This window comes from Phasianus colchicus, chromosome 3, assembly GCF_987193195.1.
Source record: "Phasianus colchicus chromosome 3, bPhaCol1.hap1.1, whole genome shotgun sequence".
In the NCBI taxonomy this organism is placed as follows: domain Eukaryota; kingdom Metazoa; phylum Chordata; class Aves; order Galliformes; family Phasianidae; genus Phasianus; species Phasianus colchicus.
The window spans coordinates 43,453,948-43,471,966 of NC_143438.1; the positions used below are offsets into that span (position 1 = coordinate 43,453,948).

Consider the following 18,019-nt stretch of genomic DNA (forward strand, 5'->3'; position numbering starts at 1 on the left):
GAGGAGACAGTCTCTGCCAGACCCACAGGGCAAGCTGCCTGCTGCCGGCAGTGCTGGGCCCAGCCCAAACTCTTATCCTGCACCCAAAACCCATAGCACCTGTGTCTGCCAAGGGCCTCTGCAGATGCACAGCTGGCTTTTCATGTGGTTGCAAAGCCCTTGCCCTCTTCTCTCTCTGCTTGGTTTGCAGGTGGCCTCCTTAGTACAATGCACGTGAGTCATCAAAGGTGTATTTATTTGCACAAAAAGGTGAGGAATCTTGCCCCAGTTTTCCTGTAATCTGGTTCTCTTGGACCCTCCTTGCAAACTGGACACTCTTAGTGTCATCTGCTTCACAGCATTTTGGCACTACTGCAGAAAGATTTGGCTCACAGTGTTCTTTTTTTGGTAACTCTTATTCAACACAGTGCAATCTGATTATTTTCCTTATAATCAGGAAGGTTAAGGCAGTGAATGGAAATCCCCAAAGTGTGAACATAATTAATTGCTTCTTTCTTTGCTGTTGATTCAACAGCTATAAATCCTAACAATATTTGTAAATGCATAATGACTTCAAAAATCTTCATTCCAATGATTAAACTCGTTCTCTCGAACACCCCCAATACAGTTTCTATAAGTAGGGCAAGATTTAAAGTTCTAAGCCTTAGTTCTGGTCTTCAATCCTGCTTGGCTGGATTGACTTGGTATGACTGAAGACATGAGTTATTTTGGATGAAGCCCCCTGGTTCTGGGAGGAAGCTGTGATTGCGTGACTGATAATTATTTGTATCCAAGAGACAGATAGGAGGCAGGTGACTTTACAATAAATGGGCAGAAAAATGTGCAAGCACTGGAGAAAGTTCTGTAAGATAGGCAGCTGAAAAGAATTAGGGAATTGCCAGACACTCCCCTCTCCTTCTAGCTTTCTGAAAAACCTCGTCAGTTTTCCCTAAATAAACGATGCCATCTGCCAGTATTTCCTATGATAGAATCATACATAAGATCAAAATTACTCACTAAGAACTCATCCCGGATGAAGAACTTGGCTCTTGTGACTTTGGGGTCTTCTCCTGCATCTGGTGTTGCTGTTCAATTAAAAATAAGTTATATGAGAAACAGGAAGGGCAATCAATTTTCTCTTTTTCACAATAAAAGATTTAGTGAGGAGGAAGTAGTCCCTTATACAGAAATTAAAATACTGAATATCCACAGGAGACTCTGGATACACAACTCTAAAATGGAAGGGTACTGTAAAATCTGAAATAAACTAAGCATTTGGTATCTCTCAGGGACCTGAAAATTACTGATGTTTTTGCAAGTGTCATTTCTCACACATGAAGAGGTTTACTCACATCTGTAAATTTGTTCACACAGGTACTAAAGGAAGTGGCAGTTGGGGCTGGATTTATCTTTATCAGAAAATATGATTACAAGAACAGCTCTCTGGCTTGTGCAACACGAGAGCACCTCTGGAACAGAGATTCTAAAGGCAGGAATTTGGGTTTAAAAAAACAGTGCAAGATTCAGTGCAAGGTTACACTTGATGAAATGCCATAGCATTACAAATGCTTCATAAAAATGTATTTTTCTTCCAGGCCCCATGTGGGAAGATGTACTGCCACTTAAACATACAAAGGGTACGAGATTAAAATCTTACTGTACAGGAGACTCATTACTTAGTACTGTCTGTCAGGAGGTTAAGTCATCTCTATGTACCTCTGTATTTACCCTAAGTGTGAAAATTAAAAAAAAAAAAATTAAAAAATTAAGTGCAGGGAAGAGGTAATCTATTCACTTCCCTTTGGTGTGGTTTTTCCTTGACTAAGATACCACACTAAATGCTTTTAAGGGTAATGTGATAAAGGACAGAATTTATCCGAATATGGAAATATTTTCTACTCTTATCTGGAACAACAGGGGTAAACAGAGAGCAGCTGCATAACCAGTGGCATCTTAGAGTTCAGTGCTTTTGTCCTTAAATAACATTGTCTAAAATTAGGGAATAAATGAGCAACCATGGGTTAAAGACAGATAGCTGCTTCATGTGTGGATATTCTGGATCACTCAGGATATCCACTGCAAAATCCTGCTGAGAAAAACGAAAAGCTACATTATCTTGGCAACTTGCTTACTATGGGAAATGTTCATTTTAATAATTTACCCAAACTCTCAGTCTTTATGGGGTCTACGCTTGGTACAGAGAGATTCGTGTGACAGTGACTGAAGATTTCTGAAACCCTTAGGGTTATAAAACCAGTTCCTGCCTAACTCAGATTTTGGGAAAGTTTATTTATCCTCTGCACTTGAAACTCATTATTAGACTCTCAATGTTTCAGCCTGAATGGAAGGTACACACACCTCATTATTACCTTTACTTCTGTTGTTGATGGGCAAAGGAGGACGTAAGCCATGTCTCTGCCAGCCCCCCCAGCACCCAGAGCCTCCTGAGGCTGGGGCAGCACTGGGCCATGTGCCAAGTCCTCGGCATCCACACACAGCAGCACGGGCAGCACAGGATGGAGCAGCTGCCTGACCTCACACACACTGAACAACACCATGTGTGTATTTGTGAATGTGCATGCGTGTGTGTATGAGACAGGGAGATGAGCTATGGAACGGGCTATCCCAACTAGCCAAATCCCTCAAGTGGTGAAAAATCTTACCATCCTCAGGTACAGTGTAATGCGCGTATTCAGGAAAGTAATCTTCAATTTTTGATTTCCCTGCCAAGACTTTTTCAGCCAGCATGTCCTGCTTATTCAAGAATAAAATGATAGAAATGGTCCGTAACCACCTGTCAAAAACAAACCATATGTTTGAGTTATCTCTGACACATTTATCAAAGGAAACACATCACACCAATGGAAAATTTACTGGTTGTCCCTATACGCAGTATTTAGAACTTGGTCAACAGAAAAAAAATGGAACTGGAATTATTATTTCAATTATTACCTGGGCTGATAGATGTATTTATAAGATCTGTGCATACATTTCTAAAATCTCCAGTAGATATCACTGAAATGAACAGTCTTAAATCACTGTTTTCTAAGCTCGATTTCCGAAATTAAGTTTGGAAAATGATGGCAGTTCCTCAAATTTGACATTCCTGTCTACTTCACTGGGTTTTGCTGAACCAAGAGACAAAGGCTGGAAAACTGCACTGCCTTAACTAATGGCTCATCCACACAAAGGCGCTGTCTGTTAAGATGGCTTGTATGACATCTGATGAATCAAAAGTAAATAATCTCTCTTCATAGCCAGTTAGTGCCTAACCATCATTGTGACAATGTACCTCTGGGACCTGGCTTAGTGTTTTTCCTCACTTTACCATCAGTCACCTCTCAGTGTAGAGCATCCTAAGAGCTGTATGCTAGAAACTTTTAATTACCTAATCCTGTGTACCGTCATCACTTATTCACCACTAGGAACAGGTTCATATTGCTATTTGGTTAATGTATCCATGCATCACTTTGGCTATTGCAGGTGCACCCCCAAGGCCTGTCCGTGGCATTTTCTGAATAGTCAATCTGACCATGTGCTAAAAGGAATCTAAATCTGTAGGGAGTTGGATTGTAGCTGAATTTGCAGGGGGAGAAGAAAAGAGGTGTATTTTACCTATTATTCCAGATACTTTTGAAAAGGTCCAGGGATTCCCGTAGTCTGTTTGTGTTATTGTCTTCCCTTATTACCATGTTGTAGCTGCTGCAAGCCACAACAAAGATTATAGCCGTGACATCTGGACAAAGCACACAGAAGAAAGAAGGGAGAGAGAAAGGAAGTTTCTGTTATCCCAGCACATACTCCTCATGGTAATACTACCATTACTCCCCTATTGCCCCAAAGGCCTCAAGAAAATATTTATCATGTTGGACTTCCATATTAGTGACAGACTATGTTCTCAGCATAAGTAAACCAATACAAATGCTAAGCTGCTCACTCCGCACAAAGCAAATTCAAAATTAAAATGTGGAACATTTTTACTTACCGTTAAAGCATTGGATCCATTTTCTTCTCTCATCTCTTTGGCCACCTACATCAAACATGCTGTTAAAAAGCCATAGGATGTTATGTCACACATGTGCATTAGGAAAGTCACATGAAGCATGCATGCAGCACAAGGGTTCAGTTTATGAATCTGGCAGCTTTGAGGACAGTGGCAGTAAAATAACTGCCTGAAGGGCTGCTGTGCTGCATGCCAGAGCACTGCCCCACTGCACCTGCCCTGCTTCCCCAGGGAGAATCACTGAATCACAGAATCCTTTGAGTTGGAAGGGACCTTTAAAGGTCACCTAGTCCAACTCCCCTGCAATGAACAGTGACACCTACAGCAGATCAGCTCAGAGCTCCATCGAGCCTGATCTTGGATTTCTCCAGGGACATGGCATACATCACCTCTCTGGGCAACCTGTTTCACTGCCCTACCAGCCTTACTGTAAAAAACTTTTTCCTTATATCCAGTCTAAATCTCTTTTAGTTTGAAACCACTTCCCCTTGACCTATCACAACAGACTCTGCTAAAGAGTCTGTCCCCTTCTTTCTTACAGCCCCCTTTTAGATATTGAAAGGCTGCTCTCAGGTCTGCCCAGGGCCTTTTTCTCTTCAGGCTGAACAGCCCCAGCTCTCTCAACCCATCCTTGTAGTGGAGGTATTCTAAACCTGGGATCATTACTGTGGCCCTCCTCTCAATACACTCCAACATATCCATGTCTCTCCTGTACTGAGGACTCCACATCTGGACACAATACTTCAGGTGAAGCCTCACCAGCACAGAGCAGAGGGGCAGGATCACCTCCCCTGACCTGCTGGCCATGCAGCCCAGTATACAGTTGGCTTTCTGGGCTGCAAAGACACACTGCTACTCATATGCAGCTACTATCCCAAGTCCTTTTTGACAGGGCTGTGGTCTATCCTTTTGTCCCCCAGCTTGTACTGACTGTGGGGGTTACCACCACCCAGGTGCAAGAATACCGCCGAATCCACACAATAAGAAAATTGCTGGCCTTTGTGGTGTACAGAAATGCACATGGTATAGATGGTTGAGTCTACTGCATTATGAACAAACAGAGGTTTCATCATCTTTTGAAGTGTGGTAGAGAGAGCACACGTGTTCAAGGAGAAGGATACAAAGACAGCTTGTCCCACATCAGCACTGCCACCTTTTTGGATGAGAACCAGTGTGGAGGTAGCCTGGTAGTACCTTAACAGAGATGCTGCACAACACAGAACTTGCAGCTCTCCAGAAGGAGAAGAAAGAAGGAGCAAAACATTTAACTGTACCAGTGTTCAAATTGTGGCTTGTGGAATGACACTAAGTTCTGCAAGATCTTATCCTAGAAGTATGAGTTTGCAGTGCTATCTAAATGAATGAGTTAGTAAAAACGGCCCCACAACAGAGCAGCACTAAAACATGACTAGTATCATCTTTTATTTTTTCAATGAAGTATAAGGGAATTTTACTGGGATCTAGGGAAACAGCTAAAAAAACCCACCTAAACCAAACAACCCTGACATTCACCCTATGCCCAATTATGCCAGGAAGACATGAAAACAGACATCTGAGTTGTTAAGATTAGTAAAACATTCATAAATCATTACTAATAGACTTACTGGAAATTTACTTTATCTACTTGAAACCTTGTTTCAAAAATCCCTGATGTCAAAACTCTGCATCGTAACAGATCCTGAAAATGAGAACATGGAAGCTGATTAGTGACATTCTTTTCTATCCCAATTTTGTTTTTAAATGCATGCTATAGTATTTTCCATAAAAAGATATGTTCTGTTTAATTAGAGTTCAATCAGACTTGCTGGTATACCTTTATTAGGCCATTCTGACACAGCAGATACACAAATATCGTATCTGAATCTGGCTTGTGAATACCATACGCGTGTTCTCTTTAGTGCACACTGAAATCTATTGTTGACTGTCACACAATCTTATATGTGACGTGGATAATGAATGCTGAAGTTACATAAAACTAAGAAAACACGCTGTCCGTATTGTGAAGTCAAGTACTCAACTGTAAGAAACCTCCAGATTTACAGTTGCCCAGGCAACATTAATTCTGCCCTCTTTTGTACAGAATGAGACAGGAATCCTATCGAAATAATAGCTTGTGACTAAGTAATTAAAGCTCTATTACAGTGCACAGGGGAACAGAATTTAGGTTGCAGGTAAATCTGGCATTTCTTTCTTATTTTTCATGCTAGCAGTACTTTATAACTTAAATAACATTTTCTAATAATTAAAAAAATGATTTCCTAGGTTCTCAAAGGAAGTAGGCAAAAGCAATTTATGGTGCGCATCTCAAGCAACTGGCTCACTCTGTGCCATCACCATCACCAGCAGTTTTTTAACCTTGACTACCCAGCACTGCTACTGCAGCAGAACTTTTCTGCCTGCCAAATACCAAAGGCCTCTTCTGATCTTTGGAGACAAAGGACATTTCTTCCCAAAGGAAACATCAGGAAAAATTTTGAGACAGCTGAATAATGAAGCCACTGCCAAATCCTCCTATGATGAATGACTGCTCAAGGTAGAGAAAGACCCTGCAAGAACAAACAGGGCAACACTACAATAAATAACAAAAGGAAAAACAAGGCTTTGCTTTGCTGACATCTCCTGTCAGCAGGGTGATACTGATGCTGAAGTCAGACCACGAGGTCTATATGGAGTAAATTTCAACACAACTGCTTTTGTTTGAAAATGTATGGAGAGCTTTCATAATTTATTCTGTATCAGGTTGACTACATGAGTTTTGCTTTTTATTGCCTTCTAATTCAAGACACTTGTCTTTGTAATGGACAGGCTTGTGGTTACACACTTGAGCTAGGTCTGAAGGTAGAAGTTCTGCCCCACATGCCTCCCTGTCTGATCTCTGGCAAGTCACTTTATTTTTCTGAATTTCAGCCCCTGGCTATACAATGAGAAATGATGATCATTATTAGTTTTTTTTTAATGAGCTCCTGCTCCTTTTACACCTTGAGTAGATAGACTCAATTATCCAGGGTAGGATTCTCCTTTATTATGTGTATTTGCAGTTTATCACGTGGCCCACAGTCTTGACTGAGACTACTGGATGGCAGTGGAACACTGACACTGAGCAGTAACAGCCTCAGAATGTTTGCTGAGGAGACAACCTGCCAAGGAAGCCAGGCAGCTCAAGCTCAGGGAAGCCAGATGACGGAGGCAACCTGCACCCATGCACCCCACTAACCCCCTTCTTACTCCAACCCCACACCGTTTCAGTCTTAAATTTCCCAAATCTTTTGCCATTAGTGTACTGTATCAAGACCTATCAAGATACCTGGAAAAAACTCATGTGACTATGTCCAAAATTTTGTAAATCAGCAACCAAAAGCAATTATCATGGATGTGTGTGCTGCAACTGTGTCTCAATGTGAAAAGTGCACTGGCCTGCAATTAAGGCTTAAACAGAAACTATCCTGCCTGCAGGAGACAGGCACAGGCTGGAGAGAAGGCATCTGCATGCACACAGAGAAGCCCTGAGGTCTGCTGCTGCTGCTGGAGCTCCCCCTGAATTTGGACACTGGACACCTCTCCTTCTTGGTTTCCATCACTTCCATCACTGAAATACAACACAGTTACTGTGTAGTGAAGGCTGGTGATGGAAACTGTAGGATTCTACATTTATGTTTTCTGTTTGCTTTGTTTGTGGGACGCGGAACGTAAGGCAAGAAGAAATAACAGATGTATTACAGGAATCACGACCTACATATAGCAACGTAAAACACAAGCTTACAACATTGAAAAGCTTCTTCTTCTTTAACATCCATTATTTAAACAGCTAGACTGCATTTTGTAATTATGTGGTTTGCTGCATTTCAGCTGCTGTTGGGACTAAACCAAATTACATAAAGAATCTGTACAAATGGGTGTCTTGGTTCAGCCCCTATCACATTAATTACACTAACCTGATCTGTGGGTGTGTAGTCATCCATGCTGACGCTGTCGATTCTTTCTAAAAAGCTGGAAGAAAAATAAACATGCATTTAGATGCGTAAAATCCGTCTAGTACAGCACATTTTCAGAACCTTTTCTGGTTTAGATTTCAGCTGCAAAGTGGTACACAAGTGAAATGGTAAATGTATAAGCCCAGAGCTTTACTTATGTTGCTTGTCGCTTCTAATTTCTGAGCCAAACAGCTTTTTACCCAGGCACTGCTTCAATATAGTGCTTTTACACTTATCATTAGGTAGTACTCACAGACAGACCAAATGCAGTACAATGTCACAATTTGGGAGGTCCATTTAAAAAAATGCTACATCTATCTGATGTTTCCTGCATCTGATCTGATTGAACACTGCAACTACAGCTTAGGAACTTGAAAACAAAAGTGCATGATGTGGAGGTTAACATGTCTGACTCCTTACAATGCCAAAACTCATTACAATGCATACGGTGAGTGAGAGGAAAGGGAACTAAAAAAAAGGGATACCACATTCTCCAATGATTTTAAAGATCTTCAAGCTTTAATTCTTTTCTACAACATGTTAGAATAGCAATAACGAGGATATAAAAATGGGATTTTATATGCAGAGCTAAAATAGGCAGGTTTCCTCCCTCACTTTCACCCATTTCTAACATTCTGTGTGAGCCCAGATGGCTCATTTTCCCTGACTGCCTGCATGACTTAAAACCTTTCTTGAATTTCTGCATTGTTATTTGGTATTTGGCAGTGAATATTCCACTGACTGACTCATCCTTCTACATATTATCACAATTTCTTTATCAACTGGCAAGTTTTTTTTCCTCCGATTTTACTAGGGTGTGCATGTGGAATTTATTTAATTGCAGTGGGAAAGAAGGAGAGAACAGTGAACTCTTGCCTGGCAATGTGACTCACTGCTAACACTGGGGTCACACACACAGACCAGTTGAAAACATACCTCTCTAGAAGCCTGACTGTATTTCTCATAGTACTTTCCCACGGATACTAACTGAAAGGAAAAGAAAATATGCTGCATATACATTTACTTATACTCTTTTTCCTTTTTGAACCCCCACTGTGACAACAGGAAAAAAAAAAATCCAGTATGTACAGCCTGGATTATCAAAGTGCGATGTTAAAACACCAGGTTTAAAAACTGCTTGTTTAGCACAACCCAGGGGGTACCTAATGACAAAATTATCCTGAATAAACAGGACAGAAAAATCATCTTTTTGCTTTATACTTTTTAATCCTCACCTATCAAAAGCAACCATAAACTTATATGAAGATATAAAAGTACATCTTTATAGCAAGCTATGGTCACCATGATGAAGCAACTGCACTCAGGCAAAACCTGCTCAAATGTTATCATTGCCTTGAGAACACCAAGCAAGTCTCAAGCTCTCAGCACACAATAAGATGAAAAAATGGCAACCCTACCCCCATTAAAAATGCCTCCAAGATTAACCTTCTCCTCAACAAGTACTCACTGTCCTTAGCAAAGCTGTATGGGCAGCATTCTACTTCCTCCAAATCTATCCCGACATTTTCTGTCTAGTTTATAAACAGTTTGATATGGTTAATACTGTGGGCAGAGGCAAGTGTTTGTACACAAACATGACCCCATCCTAAATCCCACTAGACTAAACAAATCAGTGCTTTTGCTGCAGAAGCATTACTGCTGGAGCTGATATATAAATCACGTCTTGACTGTTCAAAACGATGAAGTAACTTGGTAGTTAGTGCCAATGCACACCTCTCCCCTGTGCACACACATTTTAGGATGGTTATTGGTTGTTAGCATTGGCAGTTAAGTTCTTGGTATTGGCCTAAGTCATGTTCCAAGTAAAAGAATATGTTTCAAACATCCTTAATGGGAACACCACAGGTAAGAGACAGCTCTGTTCAACAACGTGCTTAAAAAAGATCAGTTTAGATAGCTGTAATGTTTTACGCTTCTAAGGCCGCTGGCCACACGTCATCTATACTGAAACGAAGGCAGTGATTTACAGGGTTCTAAATGCTAGCCACTCTATCAGGCTGCAGTGATATCACTGGCATCCAATAAATCAACATTTGACCACTATTAGAACCAGGCTAAATTTCTTAGCTTTACCTAACATTAACTTTTCTGGTGCGTAATGGTTTCCTAGGATTTCTTTCGGAAGTAAACTGAATGTGCACTGAGTTTTGTAGACTCTGGACTTTCTTGAAGGGAAATCAGTTCTTGAACATCCTTCATAGAAGCTCCTTACTTGGCTAATTAGCACAGAATCAAAAAATAGCTCTGACAGGCAAGTACAAGTAATGGATTCCAGATGAGATAGAGTCAGTATTTCTAAACACATTAGCTTCAGTCTCACTGCTGTATTAAAACGTGAAAATGATAACATTTTTTTTCTACAGAACATTAATTTCTACTAATTCAAAATTCCTTTGTAATTATGGTCTGGTGTAATATACACTCTTACATATATGCAGGCTCAGATGATCCATACCCCAGCAAATTTACATGACTAAAAACTCAATTTAAAGTGCTTAAGATATAATGATTCCTAAATCTCCACTCAAAGGATCAGTGTGAGGAAAACAGAATAGCAGAGAAAGGAATAAAAACGGACACTACCATCACCAATCCTCTCTTTAGCTCATGCTTTTTTTCAGCTGAAGAATAGAATTATTTTGACAGAACTGCATCTTTCCTCAATACTGACAGGTCTTCTACTTGTGCATCTTCTATAGAAAACTGTACTCAATGCTGATGATAATTCTGCAACAATTGCATGTAAGTGCAATGAACTTTAAACTCAGGCATACAACTCAAGTATGAATACAACTATAACACAATATTTGTATTTCTACTTCTCAGTTCTGGTTTTATTTTGTTGTTCTGATAATGAGTAGGACATTAAAGTTCTCCTTAATTTTGCTGTAGGTTGGTCTGAATTACCTGATGTGGAATGGCCCAGATCACTTTTTTTTTTTTTTTTTAAATAAACTAAGGAAGATACTGGAAAGAAGGTCTGTTTAGAAATGCAGCCATTTGGTAGGCCAACAAATTAAAGCAAAAGAAAAATGGACAGATAAAGTTAAAAAAACAACAATCACGAGCTACTGACATTATTATATCTATTATTAAGCTGATCTGTAGTTTTATAAATATCTTCAGTGAGTTTCCTAGGAAACTCAGCTGACACTTAGTTTGACAAGCAATCTCTACATTTTACATTATGCAAGCTGTGAACACAAAAGTACAGGTTTTAGATGTGCCTGCCAGTGCATGCGGGAACTATCAATAAGCATTATTCTCTTTAAAAACCATGGCAATTTGAGCAGCATTAGCAGCTATATAAGAATTTCTGAAAAAAGGATTCATAAATGCACAAATAAAGAGGAGGTAATCGTACATGAAAATCTTTTTCTCACTGGGTAAATCACTACAAGGTTCTGTACAGATATCCTGACCCCACGAAATCACAATTAAAAGAAAATCATGACTTGAGAATAATACTACAGACACAAAAAGACATGCTCTATTTATAAGTGTATTTTGACATTCAAAGAATTGGAAAGATGAGGTGCTAAACAGCATATCAATACAATGAGCTACACATTTTAATAAATCTTTTTCTACCTGTTTTTTTTTTTTTTTCTGTTTTCCCCCTAACATTTCAAAGGCCTGGTATAAAAAAATCTCTGTGGAAAACAAGAAATCAAGCTAATGCTAAAATCCTGGTAAAAGGTAAAATTGTAACACTATAGCTTGAAGCTGTCAGAATGAAGAATCTCAAAGTTATCCTCAAGTTAAGTGGCTGGAGCCTGCAAACTTTCTGCTTCTGAAGGACCACAGAAGGCTCTGCAAACTCCTCAACCAGGCCCCCAAACCAGTAGAAGCACCCACTATAACCTACTATATGAAGTCATGCAAGACCAAGACTTTGAATCCTGCTATCTTTGGATTATGATAACTCTCATGCAAGTTAGGTATTTCACAGTGAGAACTTATGCCAGATCTCTAGGGAGCTGAAACTGACCCCCTTTTCTTCTTTTTTCTTTTACCTGCTAAAGCAATCAGAGACAAAATCAAGATTTGAATGGTTATATACAGGTACTGATCAGCTAAGCAATTACAACCTTGTTCGTGCCTTGTGCAGAACTTAAAAATTGGAAATTATGGATTTCTAGTTTGGAGGATACCTTTGGCTCCACAGTTGGGTTTCGAGCAACCTCACATTATTCTGAAATGACTCCTGTTCCTGAGAAAGACATAATGAAAATAGCCTCCAGTATCATTCTAACCCCTAAAGAATTTCTTTTCCTAAGATATATCGACAGAGATCCCTCAAAAGACGTTGCTAGCATTTAATAGGTGAGGATTTTCCTGTCAAATGCAAATAGGCACTGTGCTTTAAATACAGCTCCCATGCAGCAGCAGAGCGTTCGCCCTCGCCCCCTGTGTGCTGCTTTGCGGCTGTCTCCCCTGAGGAAAGGTGTAGAAGTGAGCACTTGCAAGGCAGGAGCGCAGGGGGATGAGAGCTGTTCTGAATCCACTCTTTATTCTGATTTTCAATGACCAATTGCTGCTTGAGCTGACGCAGAAAAATAGCCAGTGCAAACACTGGAGACGCTAGTGAAATTTTGTGTTTATTCATAGAGTCTAGAGATTTACGTATTGGTATTGATTGACGTGTATTTTTGGCATCTTCTAAGAGCACCGGTTTCCCAGGACTTCCCTCTTCTTCCTATTTCAATACTGACATTGTCACGCTATAACCGTCTCTTCAGCCAGTCCTGTGGGTGGAAAGGGAGATTAAAAAATGGGCTTGGAAAAAAAAGCCGTCAAACCGCATGCATGCTGGGGCTGTGGAGCAGAGAGGAGAGAGACTGCAGAGGGCAGCATCTGCTCACCCAGCTCCCTGCCTGCTGCCCGGCTGGCCACAGCCAAATGCTGAGTGAGGCCTCTGTGGGCACGGCAATCGAGGACTGAAGTTCTGAATTCCACAGAATCGCAGAGCCATAGGGGTTGAGAGGAACCTCTGGATATCACCCAGCCCAACGTGTCGCTAAAGCAGTTCCCTACAGCAGGTCTCACAGGAAGGTGACTAAGCCGGTCTTGAGTACTTCCAGAGAAGAAAACTCAACAACCTCTCTGGACAGCTGTTCCAAGCACTGTTACCCTCACAGTAAAGAAATTATTCAATTTAGAAGAATCTGTGCTTTAAAACATCCTGGGGCTTGTGAGAGTACTGGAGACCATGTACAGGATAGCTGCTTGGCCTCCATGTGCGGATCAGTATGTGAGCAGCACGTGGCTGCTTGGGATGCCTGGTTTTTCAAGATGTGTCCTCAGAGCGAGAACAGCTGTTGCAACAAATGGACTACCAAGGGAGAGTGGTGAACATACTGAGATGGACTCTGGGCAAACAATGGACCCTGGGTGTTGGAGCACTGGCACAGGTTGCCCAGAGGCTGTGTCTCCTCCTTGGAGATGTGGTCCTGGGCACCCTGCATTACGTGTCCCTGTTGAAACTGCAACAATGGACTAGTTAGCCTCCAAGGTCCCTTCTCACCAATTCTGTGATCAGATCTACATGCAGCCCTCTGGAGGTACCAGCAGTTTGGTTGGGAAGCGTGTACCTGTCCCATTCTGTTATCATGGCTACAACTAGCACCAAGCTACAGCAAAGTCATCCAAAGGAAAGACAACATGAGATGCTCTACCACATTAGCCTTGTGAAGCACGAGAGCTCTAGTTTAAACACAATTCCCAGATGATGACTTAAGCTGAGATATCAAAGGCAAAGACACAACTGTCAGTCACGACTATTGCAACCAAAAACTCATCACAATTCAGCAGGTGACTCTTTCCCCCACAAGTCATATGGCTGGCAGGAGTAAGAATCAAGTTTGATGAGGATAAAGAAAGATGGATAAACTCTGTGAAATGATGCTGCTGGTTTATGGGCTTATTTAAGAGAACTTCCTAGCAGGCGTTCATTTCAGTCTCAGTTTCTTCGGAGTTGTCTCTTCTAAATAAATACAGCAGAATATCTCTACGAAAAGCCTTTGCAGGCTTTGGCATACATCCAACTATCAACCTAAACAAATACATGGAAAGCTGAGCTACATTAAATGTTTCAGATACATGTTGAGTACCTTAATAACAGCAATCTAATTTCTTTTAATTGAAAAAATATGAACTAAACTCAAAAATGAATAAACAGTATGACTTCCATAACTGCTTGCCACCACTGTTCCCTAAATTTGCTAAGAAGCAGTGTGAATTTTGGGAAATGCATTTTTTTTCCTTCTAAATTTAGCAAACTAACCACTATTTGGCTTAGCAGATGTTTTTGCTTTTCGAGTGAGAGGCCTATGGGGATCATCATTAACCCTCTTCTTAACATAAACACTGGCTAAGACTTCAATCTGGAAAACTGTCATTCACACAGAAAGGTTAACAGACTCCAGCAGAAATGAGACTCATCATCTGCAGCTTCTGTTATGAAGGATCTCAGAGAGAGAGATGAAGAGTGGCACAAAAAGAAGGAAGAGGAAATGTTACTTATTTACTTATTTTACGAAGGACAAAATTTTTCTACTGCGTGCAATCAGGCATTTTATTCCCAGAGGTGCAAGCAGACGAGCTGCTGCAAAACAGAAACCAAGAATGAAGCATTAATAAAACCAAAGGCTTAGACTGACACAGGCAGACCCTCCTTGAATTGCATTCACATCTGCTTGGATTCATTAAATTTCTCCTTCCTTCTGAGAGGACAGTCTCAGGCTCGTAATCTTTATATGTATATTGATACAACTATACAGACAAATCTTAGTTCTGTAACATAAATGTTACACAGAGCACAGTCTGTAATTTTAAGGGCAATCTTGAATAGAGGACCAAGAGATAATAACCTGAAAACAGAAACATCACGTAGCATTATCTGGAGAGATCTGGATCCTGACTGCCTTGCGAGCTGATATTTGACAGATTGCAATCACTTTATCAACTATCTGAATGAAACAACTGTTTAGTATCTTCCAGCAAGTATCTGGACCAGCTCAGCAAAGGAAGTAAAGAACATGTGAAACATCAGATTTGCATGGGCAGAATGCAACGGTTCCACAAGATTCTGGAAAATCTACCTTTACAGATAACGATACATCAAAACCTTGTTTTCACTTGTTGCTACTGCTAACTGAAGAGCACATCTCACATCTGCCACTTAGGCTAAGTTCTTCAAAAACAGATTTGACTTTTATGTTAAAGAAAGCCAAACTACAAGCAAAAGCCTTGATAATACATGGAGCTGTCAAGTGTGTCAGGTTCACAAGCACCAACTTTACACCAAAATGGTTGCAATGGGATGTCAAAAGTTAACAATATTTATTTTCACAGGGTATTGCAAATGCAGCTTTCCCTGTTACTTACAAGCTTTGCTGCTGTGATACGGAAAAATTATTTCAGTGCAAGTTACACACTCTGGTTGATAGTTCTGTTTTTAAAAGTTATATATATATGAAATCCACCAAGTGCGGTGAGCCCTGAAGAATGCCAAATCCAGGTTGCTTGCTGGAAATGAAACATTGCTTACTCCAATGGAAGTGGTTTGGAAAAATAAGTCTGCTATGGTGGCTGCCAGAAAGGAAAAACCAGTTTGACCAGAGTTTTCTATAGGAGGGTGATAAAAGAGAAAGCAGAAAATCCCCAAACACGAGAAACAAAAGTGACAAAACACAGGCTTAAAAGGAAGTCACAAGAAGTTTGAGTTTACCTGTGGCACCAGTCTAAGCTCACTGCAAGAGAACTTGCTGCCAAGCATTCTCACATCTAAAAGTCTCACCAGATGTCTAAAAAGAGAATATTAATAGCCTCCAGAAAACCCAGATAAAGAAATGTGAGCTCTTCAGAGTGCTGAATTCTCCTGACCAGGAGAAACACGAGCATGCTTATTATTCTTTTCAGACCTATTTGTGATACGTGAGAGGAACAACGTGTTAAAATCCTGTGCAAAATGTAAGTGTTGATTTGACCCAGAGAATTGACTTTGCTGGAGTTCTGGTGAGTGCTGGGGTTGAGCAGGAGGACTGGCATTAGTTCTAAAGTTGGATCACAGCACCAGTTCTCATGAGGATGTATTAGAGACTCCAAGAGATAGATAGATAGATAGATAGATAGATAGATAGATAGATAGATAGATAGATAGATAGGATCTGAAGTTCCTACAGATGCCTAAAATTTAAGGAATGCGAGGGCTCCCAACACCTATCATACTAGAGAAGAAACCTTCTAGGGCTACATATAAAATGTGAAGTCCATTGACCTAAAAGCTAAAAAACCTGAAAAATTTGCTTTACAGAAAAGTCAAGGAGATGTCTAGCTTCCAGACAGTGAGAACAGAGAAGCTGTAAATGCAGACCCTGCAGAGCACTCAGTAAAATTTATTTTTACTTTTTCCAGATCATGAGGCGCAGCAGCAGATCATTTGTCTTCTGCAGTCACTATTTCTTGTCCCAGCTCTAACTCTGCACTCTCATACCTTTACCTTGTGTGAAGGACATACTGGATGCAAGTTCTATGAGCAACCCTTCAGTGTGTGCTGCATGGTTCACCTGCTTTGTCAATGTTCAAGGCTAGAAAACTTAATAGGAAAAAAACCCAACAAAGTGCCTTAGAAGCATGATAAGAACTGACAGCCTTCCTTTTAGCTGTTCCAGAGCATTTTTACCCCCAAAAAGCCAACACTGCTCACATACAGACCATTTGCTTTTCTTTTTGCGAAGTTTGAGAGGCATGGTAACCTCTCACAGAGATTACTGATGAGAAGGACACAAAATCTGCTCTTCCCCAACTTGTTCATGTCATGTGCCAGAATGAATTTGGGCATCTCTACGTGTAATCTAGATTGGACAGCTCACCATTCTTCCCGTCCACAGCACGTTCCAGAGCTGTACATGAAAAACAATGTGATATAACTATCTGTGTATGATCAGCTGTTTTAGAAATTATCAGGTGAATATTACAGTATCATGCAAGGTCTAAGGAGTGTGATACAAGTGCTGGACGTAACTATTAGGCTCATAAGAAAGCTCTTCTACCTTTACAAATGATGCTTCGGCAGTATTTTCATTAAATCACCGTTATCCTGTCCATTTCAAAACAGAATATATTTAACCAAAGAGTGTATTCAAGCCACTGGTTCTAACACCTATAGTTTGACTGAGCAATTCAGAGACTAGAAAAGATCTCTAAGATCATCCAGTCCAACTGTCCACCTATCACCAATATCCCTCACTAAACCATGTCCCTCAGTATAGTACCTAGATGTCTATCTTGGGTAGCTGATGGAATGAGTGAAGCTGAAACGAGGAAAGGAATTGCTCATATCAAAATATAAGGAAAGACACAGTGATCACGTCCAACTTACTATTGGCTTAATTCCATATAATAGTTAAAGCTATTTAACCAAGACACAGGTTATAAAACTCAGAGTTCAAAACTAGTCCTGCAACCCTGCTACTTGTACATTCGTCAGGAAGCCATGTTAACGCTATCATTTGCTTTTAATCAGGTATTTTGCAAAACGCTTGCCTAACTGCACTCTCTGTACCTTTCTTCCATTCCTGTTCACTTTCCACCATTTTTTTTTCAGTTTACAGTACGTTTGTTCCATTAAAACAATACGTACAGTTGGGTTTGAGGAATGAGGAAAATAATTGTGCAACAACTTGATTATGCCCTGCTTCAAGTTACTTTAAATATTACCTTATGCTTTCCTTTTTAATTGCTCTATCCAGTACCCAAGATGTGGTTGTTATTTTGAGGGCATAGTTTAAAACAAGCTGGAGCAAAAATATGTTTGTGGCTAATGAAGAATTCGGCACTATGGGTCACCTTCACATTGCTGCAGCTTTTCATGAGGGTTCCCTGCTGAGAGGCTTGCTGCTCATACCAGCACACCACCTACCACCTGGGCTGGGAAAACATCAAAAGGAGGGGGCTGAACAGCAGCAGGCTGGTTGGTGCTATTGATAGTAGGTGCTGGTTGGTGCAGCACTGCCCACAGTAGCCTGAGAGTCTGTTGGGA

At 40.5% G+C, this 18,019-nt stretch overlaps 1 protein-coding gene across 4 annotated transcripts in view; it reads right to left on the reverse strand.

The window, feature by feature from the left end:
* The window catches only part of GNAL (G protein subunit alpha L), a 180,611-nt gene that overhangs the window by 7,106 nt on the left and 155,486 nt on the right, over positions 1–18,019 (reverse strand). For all 4 annotated transcript variants that reach the window (XM_031588977.2, XM_090137353.1, XM_090137351.1 and 1 more), the window contains 6 exons: positions 7,915–7,969; positions 5,587–5,660; positions 3,965–4,023; positions 3,595–3,715; positions 2,643–2,773; positions 997–1,064 (listed from right to left, as the gene is read on the reverse strand). In XM_031588977.2, coding sequence (XP_031444837.1) covers positions 997–1,064; positions 2,643–2,773; positions 3,595–3,715; positions 3,965–4,023; positions 5,587–5,660; positions 7,915–7,969 — 508 coding nt within the window. The remainder of the gene's footprint in view (positions 1–996; positions 1,065–2,642; positions 2,774–3,594; positions 3,716–3,964; positions 4,024–5,586; positions 5,661–7,914; positions 7,970–18,019) is intronic.